Source organism: Aspergillus pseudonomiae, assembly GCF_009193645.1.
Source record: "Aspergillus pseudonomiae strain CBS 119388 unplaced genomic scaffold BDV37scaffold_138, whole genome shotgun sequence".
NCBI lineage: Eukaryota > Fungi > Ascomycota > Eurotiomycetes > Eurotiales > Aspergillaceae > Aspergillus > Aspergillus pseudonomiae.
Window position 1 is genome coordinate 1 of NW_022476130.1, and position 18986 is coordinate 18986.

The 18986-nt window shown below is 50.3% G+C and overlaps 8 protein-coding genes across 8 annotated transcripts; 2 read left to right on the forward strand and 6 right to left on the reverse strand.

The window, feature by feature from the left end:
• Positions 1-313: 313 nt before the first annotated feature.
• On the reverse strand, positions 314-1450 carry BDV37DRAFT_264673 (WW domain-containing protein). Its single transcript, XM_032083694.1, has one exon. It carries the CDS (start codon positions 1335-1337, stop codon positions 468-470), a length of 870 nt encoding a protein of 289 aa, XP_031935176.1. The 5' UTR covers positions 1338-1450; the 3' UTR covers positions 314-467.
• Positions 1451-1660: 210 nt separating this feature from the next.
• On the reverse strand, positions 1661-2211 carry BDV37DRAFT_44893 (uncharacterized protein). Its single transcript, XM_032090672.1, has one exon. It carries the CDS (start codon positions 2059-2061, stop codon positions 1672-1674), a length of 390 nt encoding a protein of 129 aa, XP_031935177.1. The 5' UTR covers positions 2062-2211; the 3' UTR covers positions 1661-1671.
• Positions 2212-5437: 3226 nt separating this feature from the next.
• BDV37DRAFT_291503 (uncharacterized protein) lies at positions 5438-5992 on the forward strand (the record flags this gene model as incomplete). The annotated part of the gene is made up of 3 exons (XM_032088958.1): positions 5438-5762; positions 5815-5885; positions 5936-5992. 3 exons carry the CDS (start codon positions 5438-5440, stop codon positions 5990-5992), a joined length of 453 nt encoding a protein of 150 aa, XP_031935178.1.
• A 1077-nt stretch (positions 5993-7069) lies between these two features.
• On the reverse strand, positions 7070-8284 carry BDV37DRAFT_291506 (uncharacterized protein). The gene has a single exon (XM_032088959.1). It carries the CDS (start codon positions 8002-8004, stop codon positions 7111-7113), a length of 894 nt encoding a protein of 297 aa, XP_031935179.1. The 5' UTR covers positions 8005-8284; the 3' UTR covers positions 7070-7110.
• A 725-nt stretch (positions 8285-9009) lies between these two features.
• BDV37DRAFT_264678 (NAD(P)H-dependent flavin oxidoreductase) lies at positions 9010-10853 on the reverse strand. Its single transcript, XM_032083695.1, has 4 exons — positions 10323-10853; positions 10188-10270; positions 9409-10137; positions 9010-9317 (listed from the first exon to the last, which is right to left on the reverse strand). The coding sequence occupies exons 1-4, from the start codon at positions 10363-10365 to the stop codon at positions 9174-9176; spliced, it is 999 nt and encodes a 332-aa protein (XP_031935180.1). The 5' UTR covers positions 10366-10853; the 3' UTR covers positions 9010-9173.
• Positions 10854-11085: 232 nt separating this feature from the next.
• BDV37DRAFT_276581 (cysteine--tRNA ligase) lies at positions 11086-13345 on the reverse strand (the record flags this gene model as incomplete). The annotated part of the gene is made up of 2 exons (XM_032085587.1): positions 11086-13206; positions 13283-13345. 2 exons carry the CDS (start codon positions 13343-13345, stop codon positions 11086-11088), a joined length of 2184 nt encoding a protein of 727 aa, XP_031935181.1.
• Positions 13346-13646: 301 nt separating this feature from the next.
• Positions 13647-15663, forward strand: trm61 (tRNA 1-methyladenosine methyltransferase subunit GCD14). Its single transcript, XM_032090673.1, has one exon. It carries the CDS (start codon positions 14003-14005, stop codon positions 15470-15472), a length of 1470 nt encoding a protein of 489 aa, XP_031935182.1. The 5' UTR covers positions 13647-14002; the 3' UTR covers positions 15473-15663.
• On the reverse strand, positions 15664-18781 carry BDV37DRAFT_44930 (UBA/TS-N domain protein). The gene is made up of 3 exons (XM_032090674.1): positions 18704-18781; positions 16005-18641; positions 15664-15956 (listed from the first exon to the last, which is right to left on the reverse strand). The coding sequence occupies exons 2-3, from the start codon at positions 18606-18608 to the stop codon at positions 15855-15857; spliced, it is 2706 nt and encodes a 901-aa protein (XP_031935183.1). The 5' UTR covers positions 18609-18641; positions 18704-18781; the 3' UTR covers positions 15664-15854.
• Between the last annotated feature and the right edge of the window lie 205 nt (positions 18782-18986).

Consider the following 18986-nt stretch of genomic DNA (forward strand, 5'->3'; position numbering starts at 1 on the left):
TTTTTTTGGTGATAGTATATCAACCCCTCAGTCTTCAATACCCCCGCATATGCATATCAGAGGCATGGAATGCAGTGTTTACACGGGGGTCTTAGGGTATATATGGTACAGTGCATTCAGAATAAGAAATCCACATACCTTGATTATATATTTCGAGGGTGCTATACTCAATTTTGTGAAGCATCGGATGGTTGCTGAGAACTTTGATGTCGGGTCATGTGATCTAGTGGATCATTTGTCGGCATTTCATATCTAAATTACTCTCATCTTGATTTACTCTGTATAGAGCTCAGTGAGCAGTTACCCGAGAGATGGAGCAGATGAATATGTTACATTTATTGTAAGAAATGAAAGTAGACGCTGCTCTATCATATGCGACCCATGAACTACAGTACAAACGCCCAAGCCCACCCGTATAAAACAAAAGGTATCTCAATGACAAGACATCACCTGTGGATTGAATCCGGTCAATCGCGTAGCCATGCCCTTCGCTTTTCCTCCTTCTTCTCTCTCCGTTTCTCCTTGAACATTTTCAGTTCCTTTTTAGTGAGCTTTTTAGCGCTCCGCTCTGCCCGCAGGCTCCTTCCATCATGGCTATTGGCCGCAGCGTCCACATCAAAGAAGGCATTCATCTGCCGGTAGGATTTGTTCTGGTCATTATGGTTCTCGGGGTTCTGTGATGCATCCTGCCATCGCCCGGTGAACCGGTTGAACGCGCCAACCGCCGCGTAGTGATCCGTACCGGGAGCCACGGCAGATGTATCCTCGGGCGGCTGCTCATACTGCTGGGCGTACGGAGCCGTCGGATCGTAGTCACCGTGTATCGCAGGGTTATAGCCACCTACCACGGGCGCGGCCTTCTCCGTGGACGGAGCGCTGGTCTCTACGCCAGGAGGACCTGCTGGGGCTGGCGCCGCCGCCGCCTCCGGCACGCGCGGGTTGTCCCACTGCGACACGCCTGTGTAACGATTATAGAAGTAGTACGCTCCAACGTTGGCATCCCAGACAGGTTCCCACCCATCGTCATCACCAGGAGGAGCTTCGTTGGGAAGCGGTGGTGGAACCTCATCTGGCAATGGTGGCGCTGAAGCTTCTCCTTCCTCCTCTTGACCTTCCTCCTGCTCAGAGGCATCTCCTTTATTTACTTCATCACTTCCCTCGCGCTCTTTGCCTTTTTCCTCCCTTGTATCCTCCTTGGGCCTATTTGGTGCCTGTGCTTGTGTCTCTGTCTGGTCTCCACCTGGGCTGTTTCCTTCCTGGTTCACTGGGTCATTTCGCCCCTCCGACGGGTATTCTGACGGATTGTCAGCTGTGTGCTTGGAGGGTGTTTCGGACATTTTGATTAGCACTTCTTGTTCCCTCGAGAGGGTGCGTCAGAGCCGTGGCAGAAGTGCAGAGGATACGGCGGGTAGGGTGAATGATTGAATTGAATTATGCGGGCGCCGTATCGCGACCACACTAACCAATTCGGGACTAGTCAACATCTTCCCCCAAGATATCGAATCGAAGATGAGCATCATGATCATAGTATCTACGTCTGATTTTCATTTCTCAAGAACAAAATCAAGCACAATGATTCAGCTCAATCCAGCAATACTAACAAAACAAAAAAGATGCATCCCTAACCACACTAACCCCCCTCCCACGTAAACAAAACAGACCACTAAGCTATTAGTCACTCGCAACCAAGACTCCTTCTCCTTTCAAAGCATCAACAGCCTCAGCAACCCACTCCTGACATCGTCTCAACGGCTCCCGCGGATACAACCTCCTCGCCCCTTGGAACTGCTTCTTGGGCACCGGCACACCCTCACAGATCCCCAAGACGCGTCCGTACTCCGCAACCGCGACCACACCCAGCTTCTCCTTGCCACAGAACCCCGGGATTTCCTCCGGCGGCAGCTCAGCACGGTGCTCGAAGATCATGCCTTCTTGGATGTTGCCTTTGACGTGGTAGATATGGCCGGTGGAGGGGCCGTTCTCGTGAGTCTCGACGAAGAGGGCGTGGTGGTCGCGCGGGAGGCCGCTTTCGGCGATCAGGTAGATCGGGTGGGTTGTCATTATACAAGCTACGTCTAAATTCGTGGGGTGGGTTTTTGTGGGGGTCTGGGATACATAAAACTTTTTTCTCGGGGCCAAAGTAAGGTAGTATTGGGAGTTGGTTTTGATGGGTTGGATGATATATCCGGCCTAGACAGATGTCAAGTTGTCAATGTCACCTCATTGCATGGCATTTTGAGTCTACCCGCCGTCCTGGGGAAAGCCGTTTCCTGCCATTGCGTTGACGCCTGTCAGGCGGTTCGGTGCTACATTGGATCGCTACCACCACTAATATGGTAGGAGCTATTTATTGCCTATTGAATGAGGACATTTCAAGCATTTGCTAAGCTTCTGTGGCTTCTACGGGTGGCAGTGGTGGTGTGGGATTTACTATACAACTCTGGTTTGGATTTGTCTGGAACACTGGGAAAATAGAGTTCACGACCTGAACTAGAACAACAACGAATATTAATAATCTGATTTGCGTAGCTCTAACGTGGATAATCAACTTTGAAATCAATGGCTAATGTTTTGATCTAATTTATTATGTGACTTAATATATATACGCCTCCCTATGCTACTGTAGCTATGAGATGTACTATCGGTCCTAGCCAAGATTCAAGCCCAACCAAAGACAAAGAAGCCAAAGGGAAATATTAATGTGCACACCCCTAAACCAAATATAGAGATAGTTCTAGCAAAGCTATTTCATTCATAGTATACTACATATACCCTTGAATGAACCTATTCATGGCAGATCTCACATGTCTACGACTGGCCTGAGGCCATCTAACACCAGGCAAACAATTCCTGCCTGAGTCAACCCAGAGATCCTACGTCCCAACCACCCTCCACCACTCACCACAAGGGCCGCTCTCACCACCCAGCTCAACAAATGTAACGGTACAAAGTATTATTCTGAACACGGTGGGCGAGGGAGGGAGTTGACCCCGAAACCAAGATAGACCGAAACCTCCCGCTCAATCGATCAAAACAAACCGAAGAAGTCCGATTTCATGTCCGACGCATGGGTTCATACTTTGTCCTAGAATGCGGATCATATTTCCCCCTGGAATACGAACGCGGGATTTGCCCTCCTTGGAAGTCGGCGGTCATCCCTGTGGTTGGCAGCCATTCTGGATCGGGGTCCCCGGGTCCATTCAGTCAAGGGATGGATACTGGCACCATTAAGCTCGTAAAGATGTAACTCAATAATAGAATCACAGCTTGGTTCGCAATGTCGGTGAAAAGTTGTAACCCGGTGGGAACTTTGTAACCATAGTGATTTTTATTCTTGGCTTGAAACATGGAACGTAAGCTGGGAGAGCGGTCTGGGCGGAGTTTATTCGGGGCTACTGGTGTTGTTCTTCTAGTTGAGTTTGATCTTGCATTAATGCACTATAGCGGGTAGGTTCTGCGAGACAATATTAGCCTATGCAGGGAGGTTCACGGGCCTTGTTGGTGTCTTGGTTATTGTCGGTGGATGGTTAATGTTGGATAAGGTATAGGAACTTGGAGGATAGATTTTGGTACTATTGAGTAAATCAGATATGGCATACAGGCAGACTGATGGATAATTCAGTTCATACAATAGTATACTAATTCTTACCAATTATATCAGGCATCTGGCTCCGTTTCTACTGTGGTAAAATAGCACTATGTAAGTTATTTTATGCATGGTCACTTTATAGTCCGTCTAGTTCTATCCGAAGTATCAACAACACTTTCAGTAGCACCTTTACGTTTACAACGATATATGGTAGAATTATTTCGCAATAATCTAGTCTAGTTCTTTGAGAAAAGAAGAATAAATAGTTAAAAATTGGTTTTTTTTTTGTAGAGGATTAGTCTACATAGTCATCCTACAACGTATCGTATACTCCCAGATATCCACCGTATATTTATATATATTTTCATAGCACTATCATTACTGCGCAATCAGTCTGTATACCATACTTTGGATTTGAATATATTATTATACTAAATAGCATCGCAATTCATACACTTCTTACATCAACTCTACAGTCCTTTCGTCATAATAGCTGTTCTAGCAAGTCATAGACTCATAGTCTTACTGGCCCATGATTTGGGCACTATACTACCGAGTCCTACCAGGAGAGTCGAAATGCCTACACAAAATGCATACGCTGCCTCAGGTACTGAAATCCCAGACATGTTTATTGGCCAGTAAGAGACCCAAAGCCAGCAAAGTCCATCGTTACATACACAGTCCCAGTAATTGATCAGCTCTTACCAAACGCGTGCACTCAACTTGGTGACATCAGAGCTGAAGGAAACATTCCAGTCAGATTCTTTTACTAATCCTGAGATGTGTGCCTGAGGGGGCAGTAGGTTGTCCATGGCTAGGTTGTGGGTCATCGAACATTGTCGGATCGGCTCAACCCGGCTCAATCCCTAGCAAGGCGAAACGGAAAACAGGAAAAATGAACTTGAACTGAGCGGTATTAGACTTCCTAACAGTCGACCGGCCTATATTGGAACAAGTGACAGAGATCACAGAAGCTCCCTGCGTGCGGAAATTAGACAGAAACTAGTGTAGCCACCCCTTGCCTGTGTCCCATCTCCACATGGGAGTTGAGGAATTGGTGAGACAGGGACCCCGAAAAAGAGAACCAATGAATTCGAAGATTTGCGGCGCCCAGACCATACTCTGCAAACGCCCTGCAACTTTACTCGCTATTAGTGGCTTGGTCTCCGGGGTGGATGCTGCATACCGCACGAGCGCCATCAGAAGATAGCTATGAGCTTACGGCATGAGGCAAACCAGCACTTGGTCATGAGACGAAAGTTAACAGGTAGTGTGAGTGTCCGATCTCGCCCAAGTTCACTTGTGCCAATGTCATGTGTCATTGGTCAACATATTTTCCCAATTCAAAGTCTAACTTCATGTAACGTGAACGTTGTGTTCTCGAGGGGGATCGACGGGTTGCAGAGCGATCGACAGGTCAAGACAGGAGGAATGAGACAGTCTTGTGTGCAACACAGGCAGTTCTGAACGGTTATGGTATGCTGCTGGACAGGTATCCTGGTAGATCCATACCGTTGGCTGGCGCAGACGTCTGCGGGGCCCAAGGATCTGCTTTACTGTAGTGACATGGACGACCATTCCTTGCCTATTGCATTCCTGAAAGAGTGGCGACCAGGCATCATTGCACTTCGAAAACATACTGGGAGTGTAAAGTAGGGCCTCCAAGGTAGCTCACAGACCACCAGATTTGTCTATATAAGGAGTCGTCTTCATCGCCCAAATCTGTTCTTCATCAACACAACCAATTCACTCTCATTCTCTCTTCACAGTTCAGTCTTCCAGACAAGCTTCTCTCGCTTACAAGCTTCTCCGAGTATACTCTCGTTCAAAACCAAACCCACCGTCACAATGCAGTTCTCCGTCGCCGCTGTTCTCGCTCTGGCTACTGCCGTTGCCGCTCTTCCTCCTGCCTCTGGCACTGGCGCTGGCCAGGAAGTTGGCAACGCCAAGAACCAGTTCCCTCTTCCCCAGGACATGACCGTGAAGCAGGCCTCCGACAAGTGTGGTAACCATGCTGAGCTTAAGTGCTGCAACAAGTCTGTCAAGTCTGGCGACTACACCCAGGCGGAGTCTGGTATCCTGAACAACCTCCTCGACCTGCTCAATGGCAAGCAGGGCCAGGGTCTTGGTCTCTTGGATGAGTGCACCAACATCCCTGTCAATGTCCTCGCTAGTGAGTATTCATCAACACCAACCATGGCCAGAGTTAAACTAATATCCACCAGTCCCCATTATCCAGCAGCAGGAGCAGTGCAAGCAGCCCATCTCTTGCTGCCAGAACACCAAGTCCAGCGCCGTAAGTACAACTATACAGTCCGTGTCTGGGATCATTACTAACCATCGCAGGATGGAAGCGTCGTCGGTCTTGGCCTTCCTTGCATCGCTATTGGCTCTCTCCTCTAAGTGATTGCCTTCGCCCAACTGGTAGTCCGAGGGGTGCGGGATGGAGTACGCCTATGAAATGTCTCCATAGTGTCCTTTTCAGTGTATTGTACTGCCATCTCGTGTCGTGTAACCCTCGGAGCGGAAAGACTGTTCTGTTTGCTTTCTCATCTTCCTGTGCAGCCTTGTGTTCCAGCCTTGCATCTGGAAATAGTTATTGGCTAGCCAGCTTAATAAATAGACTTTGATATTTACTCAATCTGTCTCTCACTCTATATTAGCAGTTCCTCAGATATTGAAACATTCCCTAAAACATAGAACTCAATATTTAACCTTTATCCACCTCAGTCTATCGTCATCACACTTCTACCTACCCTGATTGCTTGACACCCTACTCGCTATCGTCCCAATGATACCCGAACAGTAATATTTCTGGGAACGTGCCTTTGCCCTAGACCGCTGGTGGCCATGTAAACCCGAAATTCTCCTTTACTCCCAAATTCTTTCTTGACACCACCAGCCTCTGTGTTGCCGGTATTTTCCTACTTCTAATCAATCTTCATCGCATAGAAAAGAAGTAGACGTCAACCAGTCTATCTCTTACCTGCAAATCCTCTATCACCTTCATGTGGTGAGTCTTGTCTAGTCGATCCGTGACAGACGCAGTGCGTCATGAGCGAAGTCTCGACAATGATCTACACCTCTTCTTCGACTCCATGTCCTTTTTATCTCTCAGCGCGGAGTGTTGCGACGTCTTGTTTAGTTGTTATACGTAAGAGCTCTATTCTAACTCCTCCCTTTTCAAAGAAGCTCGTCATAAGTTTGACGTTTCTACATACTTCCTGAGTAATGCTCACACAGTCTGCCCAGGTACAAGTTCCCGATACAATCCTTAAACTCTACGAATTGCCACTGTATTATCTCACTTTCAATTAATACTAATTATACATAAGACATCGTCGAAACGAAAAGAGAACACGTCTGTATCTTACACCACCCACATAAACGGCAAGATCACCTGTACAAGAACCCCCCAATAGTATACATATCAAGAACTTCCAGTCCAAAACATCCCCAGAAAGGAAACAAAACCCCACGATATCGGCCAAAGCAAAAACCCCAAACCCCAAACGCCATTCTTAGCAAAAAAGAGGCTTCTCCTTACCCGCAGCCGTAGCTGCTGCTATCATCGTTTCATCCGCCGACTTGCGGTTCCCAAGCCGACCACTGCGAAACATCACCGCGGCCATCCTCCGTTCCTTCTTCAGATTAGTTGGCTCATCTTCCGTCATTGTGACCGAGGACACAGAAGAAGAAAGCGATGCTGCCGACCCGCGCGTGCGAAGCGGCGACTTAGGCGGGATACTGGGGAGTCGGATACTGGATAGTTTTGGCGCCGCCGCCGCAGTAGCTTGCAGGAGGTTGATGATTTCGATGAGAGATTTACGACGACTAACCCGCCAGGCTGGCATGCCTTGTTCATCCTTGGCTGGGATTGCTGTGTCGTCGTGCTCGTTTGCCTTTGATTCAGTTTCTTTGTCCGCTTCTTCGGGGATGTCTTCGATCATCCGGCTCCTCACTTCAGGTCCCTTGACGGTGTTTTTTCTTTGCGGCCTCTCGGGAATGCAGTGCAATTGCTCGTTGTCTTGCTTGGCCTGAGCATCACCTTTCTCTTCATTCTGGTCGCCCTCCTCCTCATCTTTAACATCCTTCTCCACACCTTCAAACCCAGTATCCCCCTCGACAGCCACAAACGTCTCCTCAGACACCTTCACGGGCGCCTCAACTGCCTTCCCCCAATGACTGCCTCCCCCACAGCCAGACCGTGGTCTCCCCTCATCATCCTCATCCTTCGCCACAATCCGAATAGAAGGCTTCTTCACCAAATCCGGGTTCATCCCCGGCGGACAGGAGTAAGGCACAGGATCCTTAGGCGGCACAGCCGGCGGTGTATCCCGCTCATGTTTCTGCTTCTGTCTCTGTCTCCGTCGACCCTGGATACAGGATCTGAATAGCTTAGAGAAGATACTCATTGTTTCTTTTTCCCGTTCCCCTCTTCTGATTTTCGTCTGGACCTGAACGAGCACCTTAGTGACAGGCGATGAGGGGCCCGATCGAGGGGTTTATATGACTATCGATAATGGGGGGCGCTGTGTATTTGTTTGGGATTGTCCGTTTCCGGACTATAGTGATTGCGGGGGATGGTGACGAGGGGATCTTTTCTCGTTTCTCTTCCCTGGACACACACACCCCAGGTGGGGATTCGTGGTAGATAGGGATAGACGAGGTGCGCTGGGTTCTTGCAGGATGGGCTACCTGACTTATGCAGCGTGTGTGTGTGTATGTGTATGTGTATAATACTTTACTCCCGGTGGAGGAGTGTTGAGCGAGGCATGGCGGGAGGGGTTATATGTGTTGCCCTATTACGCCTACTTCCTACCTGACAGTTTTTTTTTTTTACTTTGGTTCCTGGATCCTTGGTTGCCGCTTTCTATGTTTGTGTTGTATTTTGTCTGGGGAGTTGAGTTTGCATTCAACGTAAGGAGGGTGCGGTAGCAGGTGGGATGTAAGGATGCGTGTGGTTCGTGTTAGGGCTGTTTGTTGCTACTACGGGTTCTTCTATTCTGGATTATACTTCCGTGGGGAGAAGTATGCGGTTGATTGGCGGTGTGTTTGTGGACCGGGGGGTGGTGAGGTTAGTTATGGTTATTGCAGGGTTGATCTTAATATCGATTGCATGTATGCTGGACTCTGGGGAAGAGTAAGGGAGGTTAGAGGGGTGAAGTGTTGGACAAGCATGTTAAGTTGTATGTATGTTGAGGGCTGCGGGTTAGGGCTAGTTCGGGCTGTTGGGTCGGGGGCTCGTGAGAGCCCATTTTTTCCTGCAGCGAACGTGTACGATTTCTGGGGGGATTTTTATCAATGCTCCGACTTCGTGGGTGTCGGGGGTTATTTTTTTTTTTTTTTTTCTTTTTTTTTCTCCTTTGATTTGTGGCTTTGTTTTCTCTTTCTTTTTGGGAGGGTGGCTATTTGCTTGTTTCAGGGGCTGCAAGGGATGGGCTGTACTATTTGTCATGCACTGACTATACATGTCATCATTGCATTGCCGTAGCATCGCTAGTTCTATGCCTTACATACAAAATCTCTGTGCCCAGTAACCACGTATCGAAGAAACACCTGTATGAACAAAATAAACAGCCACTTAGAGCTTGCTCTGCGGCGTTGCCGTGTACAACGACTGGTTCCGCTGCATCGACTCCAGGGCCTCCTTCTCAATACGCTGGAGCAGCTGTGCACAGGTGGGAATATCATGGATCAAACCAATGACTTGGCCGGCAGTCCAGACCTAAAATGGAACGGTTAGCAAGGATTCGACACGTTTCCCCGGAAATACCGAAGGGAGAGTGAAAGACGAAGCAAAAAGAGGATACACATACTCCGAAATCGACGTCACCGTTCAAGAAGACCTCCCTACCCCTCTTGCCACTGACGAACGGGGCAACGTCGCTGAACTCTCCAGACTTGCTCTCCTTCTCCACCTTCAGGGCCTCCTTCGAGACCTTATTGGCGAACAGCCGGGTTGTGTTCTTCCACCGTCTCAGCACCAGGGCGGTGTCTGTCTCCTCGGCCTTCACGATGGCCTCCTTCACGTTGTGGTGGATGGGGGCCTCGATCGTGCACATGAACCGCGTGCCCATGTTGATTCCCTCGGCGCCGAGCGACAGGGCCGCGGCCAGGCCGTATCCATCCGCAAATCCGCCCGATGCGATGAAGGGCACGCCCAGATCCTGACGGGCACGGTTGAGGAGGATGAAGTTGGTAATGTCATGTTCGCCGACGTGGCCAGCGCACTCGAAACCGTCGATGGACAGGAAGTCAACGCCCAGCTTGACGGCGGATTTGGCGTGACGGATGGTCGTGCACTTGTGCAGGATAGTGGTGTTGGCCTTCTTCAGTTGATTGATCACCGGACCGGGGTTGTTTCCGGCCGTCTCGACAATCTTGACACCCTCATCGATGATAACCTGGGCGTACGCAGCGTAGTCTGGGGGCACGAGAGCAGGGAGGAGAGTCAGGTTGACACCAAAGGGCTTCTTGGTCATCGAACGACATTTCCGGATCTCTTTGCGGAGGTCTTCGGGGGTTGGTTGAGTGAGGGCAGTGAGCTGGATAGTCAGCGATACCGTTTCTATTTGCTTTCACATGTGATACGTACGATTCCCAGACCTCCAGCGTTGCTGACGGCGGCTGCAAGTTCAGCGTATCCAACCCATTGCATACCACCCTGGACGACAGGAACTGCGAGCGGTTAGTTAGGCACCAATGTATCTGGGGGTGAAATCTTTGGTACCTGTGATGCCCAGCTTTCTTGTTAGTGCAGTGTTGAAGCCCATTTTGTTCTTGTTCTAACTATATGTGACCGAGATTGAGCGTATGTACTTCTAAACAGCGACCGACTCGACGGTAGCTCCGATGGTTGATATGTACAGAAAATATATATTCTATCTGTGAAGGGTATCACGAACAACAGGCTATAAAAGGAGTGGTCTTCAGATCAGTAAAGGAATGCGACTTCTTTGTACCCGCGGATTTAATCTGCCGTGGGAGAAGAGTTGCCGAGGTTCGTGGCCGACCGACGGTCGGGTCGGCGAGATTAGTATTCAGGACGGCCCCTGGGGAAGAACAAGAATGCGGGGGAATGCTGCAAAGTTGATAGCTGGGGAAATAATCCTTAATGACCGATGACATGGCGGTATATTTTGCATAACATGGGATGATCCTTGCCATTCGTCCCCATTGCATGTCCAATGTTGTTGCGAATATCATCCCCGCATGTGATACGCGGTAACTTTATGAATGGACTCGTGTAGCACATGATTTCCTTAGCCACAGTCTCATGACCAGAGCCACAGAAGGAATGTGTGAGCAAGTGCTGGAGTCTACTACTACTAGTAGGTATGTACCAATAACCATATCTATAGCCTCAAGTGGATACGGTGTAACCCCGAAAATATGTATATAGATTCCTTATGGCTGGAGGAATAAGAACGCCATCAATGCATATAGGTATAAGTGAATGCCACCACAAATCAGCAAAAATATCCTAAACCCTTTTATTTTGCTCCCATTTGGCTAGCCAGCCACTGCTCGTGCAGCTTCTTCTGTCTCTCCCAGTCTTTCCGAAGCTTCTTAGCCCGGCTCTTAGCGATCTCCTCGCCGGCCGCATCGCGAGTGGGGAGACCCTCGTCATCCCACGCACTATACTCGTTTGTCCGGAACATCTCCAGGTGGCTGAGCTTGCCCTTCTGCAGCCTTTCCAAAGCCTCCTTTTCCTTCTTCTCCTTTTCGAGCTGCTTTTGCTGCGCCCGCTTGGCCTTCTCTTCCCGAGCTTGGATCAACTCGCGAGTCACCGGGCGAACGAGTGCGGGCAAGTTGTCTCGGTCTTCAAGATACACACCGACTTCGAACAAATCGATATCGCGAACACGATCGCAGAGTGCCAAAACCTCCTTGCTAATGTTACTCGATTCCTCAAGTGACGACAGTTTGTTGCGGAAATTGCTCAAGACATCAGCATATGGTTTCGTAGACTCTGTAACTTCTTCCTCAGGAAGAGCTTCACGCTCGACGATCTCAGCAATGGTCTTGGCGTTAATTCCTTCCTTCGCCCGTGCGGCTTGTCGCAGAGTGTCACGCATGGAGGACAGTGGGTGAAGGAAAGGCTTGGCCTCTTCCGGGACGTCAATGCCAGACCATCCAATCTCTTGGCTGTCGGCAGCAGCGTTGCCGTTAAGGCCGAAAATATTGACCATGGAGGTTATCCACCGGGCCACAGACTCAACATCCTTGGGGTTCACAGTCGACTTGTCGGTGCTGTTGTATTTCGTGATAAGCTCGGAGATGGCATACATGGCTCCCGGGGTGTTGAACGAGTCGCACAGGTGCTCATAGACAGCCTTTTGGGCATCTGCCAAAGCAGTGGCGAGAGTATCATCCGCGCCGGAACCTTGCAGGGCAGCAGGGTCTTTAACCTTGATGAAGAAATTGTTCACCTTCTCCTCCCATGAACCACCTGCGCTGACAAGGTCATCGGTGATTTCAACGCCATCCTTCCAGCCGCCCAGTAGGAACACGATTCTCAAGCTCCGTGGGGTCCACTCCTTCCTTTCTAAAGCCTCACGGATGGTAGTGAAATTCTTAAGAGATTTAGACATCTTAGATCCTTGGATAGACAGGTGTCCCATGTGGAAGAAATAGTTAACCCATTGGTCGTCGTGTGAGTGGCTATGGCTGTCTGCCCAGTAAGCCTCGCTTTGCGCAAGTTCGTTGTCATGGTGAGGGAACGCAAGGTCGACACCACCCGAATGGATGTCCATCTGCTTGCCCAATCGTGCGGAAGCCATGGCAGAGCATTCAATATGCCATCCGGGTCTTCCCCGACCCCAGGAGCTTGCCCAGCTGGGCTCACCAGGCTTCGAAGCCTTCCAAAGGGCGAAATCAGACGCAGATCGTTTATCTGTTGCTTTCTTTGTCAACGAGCCTTCTCCTTCAGCCAACAGCTTGCTATCCGAACGGTTCCAGGGTTCCAGCCGGGCGTACGGGTGGCCAGCCGCCTCGAAAGCGTTAATATCAAAGTAGACAGAGCCATCGTCCGTAACGTAGCCAAAGTTATTCTGCACGATTTTCTCCACGAAATCAGCAATCTCTGCACCATACTCAGTGACTCGAGTAATTTCGGTGGGATCAAGGACGTTCAGATCCCGCATATCCTTCATGAACCGCTCTTCATATCTCTTAGTTAACTTGGTGAATATGCCATGGTCGTCTGCATTGATCGATGCCCCTTTCAATGTGTCTAGGTACGGTAAAAGGAGATCTTGAGCTTCCGTGTAGAACTTCTCCGCGAAGCCCGTAGGCTGCTCGCCCGAGCGTTCCGCCTCCGCAATCACCTTTGCTGCCGATGCAACAGTCTTGATGTGCATTTTGACCTTCGCTTCATCGTCACCGGCCTTCTCATTGCCCGGCAAGGGCCCTCCATTTAGCACAGTGGCGTAGGTCTTTTCTACTTCACCCTTATATTGAGACGCAGGCAGATCTGGGCTCAGCAATGTCAGGTTCTTCTTGAGGTATGCGGTATATGCTTTCTTAGCAATGTCCAACACGTCGGCACCGATTGTAGGGTGCTCAGAGGTGAACTCCGTGAACAAGTGTTGCTGTCGGGCTCTAAGGATAATCTGTGACTCATTAGCGCCGTATTCCACCGAGTCGCATAAGCAGCCCAACGCGCAAAGGGCACAGTTCATAGCGTACCTTGTCATCCACGTCCGTGATATTCATGACAAAATTCACATCGAACTTGAAGTAGTCACGCATGATACGCCGAATGATATCGGTGCTAACATAGTTTCTAGCGTGGCCCAAATGGGCGTCGTCGTAGACAGTCGGTCCGCACGCATACCAAGAAACTTTCTTTCCTTCCTTATCGATGGGAATAAAAGGGTTCTTCGAGCGCGTCAACGAGTTCCAAACTTTCAGAGGAGGTAGGCTCTTTTCGGCCTCAGGGTGGAGGGGTGGCTGTTGCCATTGCGGTTGTTGGCGCGCGGTGGCCATAGATCTGGATCTGGAGAGAAGGACCACGGGGTAAAAGAGCGACAATCGTTGTTTGGACCGGTTGGTGAGGAAATGGGAGACCAGGCGAGGAAGTCGGTGAGAGGTGAGGGGCATCAGGAACGGAGCTACAAAAGAGGGACAAATAATCCAAACTACGGGAGGGGTCACTACCAGGAGGCCAACCTGACAACCAACCTGAGTCAAGTATTCAATGGATGCGCCAGAGGGTTGTCAACCAATAATAGGCTGGATTTTCAATGCGGTGGGAGCATCGCCCTAATCCCCTAGCCCTGAGCCCTAACCGTTGTCCAAGTCGGGTCTAGATCGGTGACTGCCCCAGAATGATAGAAGCTTTTGAGCTCGTCCGAGATTTTGCGATTGCGAAAGGATATTGAAAGCGCTACACCACACGCAGTCGCAATGCCTTCCCCCTTCCTAACTCCCGGCGCTCAGTCGCAACTCGACAGTCTTGCTCTTCTTCAACTGCGCAGAGATCAGACGATCCCGACGATTCTCCAACTCCATGACGAAAAGAACGCAGGGTATAAGGAAGGAAAAGTCACCAACACCCGCTTCGGCTCATTTCCGCATAGCACGCTTTGCGATCAACCATGGGGTTCACAGATCATCGCATCCAAGGTAGACACGGGATCACGGGGCCGCACGCAGCCCAAGAAGTTGAAGCGGAAAGCGGACGAGCTGGATTCGTCCACCCAGGCCGAAGATAAGCCTTCTCCGCAGACCCCAGTAACAGCCTCCAGCGGTTTCCTCCACCTCCTTTACCCTACGCCGGAACTGTGGACCGCGTCGCTTCCGCATCGTACTCAAGTCGTTTACACACCGGATTACAGCTACATCCTCCATCGGTTACGCGCGCGCCCCGGAAGCACCGTAATTGAAGCTGGAGCTGGAAGTGGCTCCTTCACCCATGCGTCTGTGCGGGCAGTGTTCAATGGATACCCTTCAGATGATCAACCGACGAAAAAGAGAAGACTTGGCAAGGTTTGCAGCTTTGAATTCCACGCGCAGCGGGCAGAGAAGGTTCGCGTGGAGGTGAACGAGCATGGCCTCGACGGGCTTGTGGAGGTAACACACCGTGATGTTTATGAGGATGGCTTCCTCCTCGGGGACCCAAAGACGGGCAAATCGCCAAAGGCAAATGCGATTTTCCTTGATTTACCTGCTCCTTGGCTAGCTCTTAAGCATCTCGTTCGCAACCCACCCGAGGGCACGGAATCACCGCTTGATCCTACATCACCGGCCTATATATGTACATTCTCTCCCTGTCTTGAACAGGTACAGCGCACTATCAGCACACTCCGCCAATTGGGATGGTTGGGAATCTCAATGGTGGAAGTCAACAACCGCAGAATCGAGGTCAAGCGAGAACGAGTTGGATTAGACTACGAAAATATTCGCGGAACAGTCGTCTTCCCAAAATCTGTCGACGAAGCGGTTGAGAGAACGCGCTCTCTTGAGGAACGCGCCCAGTTGTTCCGTGCAACTCAGAATCAAAGTGACGGCGACAGTACCCCTGCCCCTAAAGCTGAAAACGAGACAAAGGGCGGCGATTCTACCAGCAAAACCGAGACTGATACGCCCGCTCGCCAGCAAGCATCTGAGGTCCCAGTATATAAACAAGGTCGTGTGATGACCCGGTCAGAATTAGACCTCAAAAATCATACATCCTACCTCGTCTTTGCCGTTTTGCCTCGGGAATGGACGGAGGAGGATGAAAAGCGCTGCCGTGAGAAGTGGCCGTCAAACCGGGTACAGGAACCGCAGGGACCACAAAAGAGTAAGAAGCAACTGAAAAGGGAGTCAAAGGAGCAACGCGACCTGCAAAAGAAGGAGCAAAGGCAACCAGAGACCGAGTCTCAAAAGGAATAGAAGGTATCAGACCCATCTTAGTGAAACCATACTTTTGGGTGTTGTATTGTGTTCTGTTTTCTTGAGTAAATAGCGTTACTTCGCTGATATTCCATGACAGTGGGTTAGAGGTAGACTTGCAGTCATATTCGATGTCAACAAAGATTACTAATGACGACGGAGGGTCTCCTAAGAAATATATACACAGATGGCCCTGGTTAGGAAGAGAGAAACAAAAGCCTTGGTTTCATGAAGATGTATATGTACAATATGGATTTATGACCAACCCAGCGCAGTTCGATTTCATGGCATAAAAAAGTAGAAACCCAGACAATGGTGGGTATTGCGTTAAAAAGTAGAGCATTGTTCTAGTCAGCTAGAACAGTAAATGCGAGGTTGATTCTTATAGATTATTCTCCGTCTTGAATTTATCCCATGCTTCATTAAGCGTGCCAAACACTGCACCAGCGATCATTCGCTGCTCCGTCGTGGCGTTGGTAGAAATCTGTATCATCAGCTGCTGTGATATGGCATTCTTGAGAATCAGACGTACCTTGTCTGGATGCACCTTTGCAATCCCCTTCATATACTGCACCTTAACCTTGTTCGGCATAATCAGTTCTGACATGTTGATCTTTTTCCATCCAGCCTCCGGCCACAGAACAGTGTCCAAGCTTCCCAAAAGCGCTCGTAGATTGTCCTGTTTGCCGTTCTTCCAGGCAGCTAGTCGAGCATCCACACTTTCTGTAAGAGCGAATTTCTCTTCGTCGGCACGCTCAGCGGCTTTGTTGGCTTCTCGCAACCGACTAACAGCGGCGGAATTCGCAGATGAAGAACTGCCACCTTGCAGTTCATCCAGTGCAGATTTCTTAGGTGCCGGAGCCGGCGGCCGCCTAGCAGGGGCTGAAGGTTTCGAAACAGGCTTGCTAATTCCGGCAGCTTTCTCACATCTGTTGCGGCCTTGAATACTGGTGCTACCACCGTGGCCGTTCTCAACCGCCTGTTTCCACGCCTGTGCAGCATCTGCCCATCGCTCTAATTGCTCTAGGGCCTCGGCCTTGCGTATCAAGGCTTTGCCGAAAAAGTCCTTCATCGGTTTACTGGGTTCACCGTTTCCGATTTCGATGCTCTCGGCCTCTCCTTTCGAAGGGCCAATCACATCTAGGATAGTGTCTGCATCGCCAATTGCCACCTTAGGCTCACCAACTTTCAGTGCCGTCATGGCGCGGTTGCTCCGGATGATGATAGCAAGCGGATACTTTTCCGGTAACATCGACAGAGCTGCGGAGAAGGCCTCGTGGGCAGCTGCATAATCACCTCTCTTATAAGCTTCAGCCGCCTTTGTCCGATGACGATGCGTGGATGCAAGAGCTTCCGGAGACACCTGAGGAATGACTCGGGGCGGAGCTTTTGGCCGTGCGGGCAGAGGTTTGGATGTAACAGCTGGCCGCTTGGGCTGAGCCGGCGAGGGTGATGGTCTGGGACGTTCAGCAGGCTGTGGAGCCGGAGAATCAAATAAGTCAACGTTCTGAGCAGGGGCTGGAGATTGTGCGGTTGGCCGTTTTCTTCTCGCTGGGCTAACATATGCTTGTGCTGACTGCTCTTCTACTGCAGATTTAGTCAACCGGGCTCTGGGATCCTTCATCTGGCTTAGTTGTTGTTGTCGCATAAAGGCAGGCTGCTGCATATTTCTGTCACCAACTGGAGAAGGCTGGCTTCGATGGTTATTGCTAAGGGCGCGAGGTGGAGGTCCATCGTTGGACCTTGTCGGCTTGCGTGAGGCACGGGGGTCTACACCGGATTCAAGGAGAAGAGCTTCGTCAGTGAAGCTAGCGGGCTGTTTCTGAGACTGATCAGGAGTGCGCCGGTGCTCCCTAGGTAAGGGCTCCTCGCGGGCAGACGGATCTCTCAACCACCGGGGCTGGTTTGGATCTTGATCAGTGTTCAAGTCATTAACGACTTGTTGAACTTTTTTGCTACCAGTCTTCCACAGCGAGTTTGCTGTTTTCAACAGGTTATTGCCGAAGGCAGCGGCAATCTGCGACGGATCCTTGTCTGCTGTCGAAGGCGACCGATTATCCTCGCGGCGTCTTGAAGAATGGCTTCGCTCCTGTTGCATCCACGATGGCATATCGCGATCCGACCTCTCAGCCCGATCACTGCTCCGGCTCTCATGGCTTGGATAGCGTTCTTGAGCCGTCGGTCTGTTCCTAGACTTTTGTCGAGCTTCTTCGTGTGCCTGCGTGAGAAGCAATGAGACCGCAGCTTGAATGTCAGTTCCAGATGACGTCATGCGTAGAGCTTGACTAGCTTTATCTGCAGGGAATCCCATATCAACAAGCTCCGCAATTGCTCGGTCAGTTCCATTCGACGGCTTAGGGGATGGGGTAGGGTCTGCGCGCTCTGGAGTAGGAGGTTTCGCTGGTGGTTCCGGTCGGCGGACTTCAGAAACGGGCTTAGCCAGCAAGCCCAGGAAATCATCATCGTCAGCCTGTGCAGGTTGCGGCGGCGGAGGATTTGATCTAGGTTTCAACTGGTTAAGACCGAAACGATCATCATCATCATCCATAAACGACATTCCAGAGGCCTGTGGCACCGGAGAGGATCCATTGGGGGTGGGCCGTGATGGCCTGACGTCTATCCGTGGCGACGGGCTTGGACTAGGTACGGGGAAGTGAGTCGATGCATCAACAGGCGCCGAAGCGTCAAAAGCGGCAAGGAGATCATCTTCATCAGCAGACTGCGCTTTTTGCTGAGTAGAGGTCATGCCAATTGCAGTAGATTTGTTGCCACCCTTCTCAAGGTTATCCCAGAATTGAACATTTTGCGCCCCATACTGTGTTTCGAACCGAGATCGGTTCTCTGCCTCTTTCTTGGCTCTCTCTTCTTGTAGCCTCTTCTGCTGTTCGATAAGGGACAGGTTCTTATTTGGGTTGGACGAATTGAAAGACACTAGATTCGCAAAGCTGTCCTTGTCTGGTGTCGCAGATTTGGTGGGCGGGTTTGAAGCCCCGGAGGAGGCAGAAAGAGGAGTAGATCGGCCAGAGGTGTCATTGCGCCTGACATTCGGAAACAAGACGCCGGAGCTCATAGGTGGGGGTTTACGAGGGTCATTGGATGAAGTGGAATTCCAGTTCAGACCGCTCAGATCGTCCATGGTGTGGTCAATTTAGTACGAATAGGGAGGTGTCTGGGAGGACTGGATTAGGATAGAGGTCGTGGGAGTTAAGTGGTTCCATGGTCTAGCCTCACCGTCAACGATCGAGTGAGCTGATCCTGTTCGCGTGGTAGAACGTCTGGTGTATAGAGGCCCGGATATATTCACAAAGCAAGCATTAATCAAGAACTGACCACTTGGCACACTGCATTACAGTAAATGTTCTGAGACAGTGTTAACTTCCCCTGGAGATCGAGGGCCGCGGCCGTCATTGTGGCTGAGCAGCTAGTGGGGTGTGGCTGATGAGATTCCAACATGACTAAGTGGCACCTGTTGCCAAATGCAGTAACTTCTGGACCTGTCCATTGGTGCTACTTT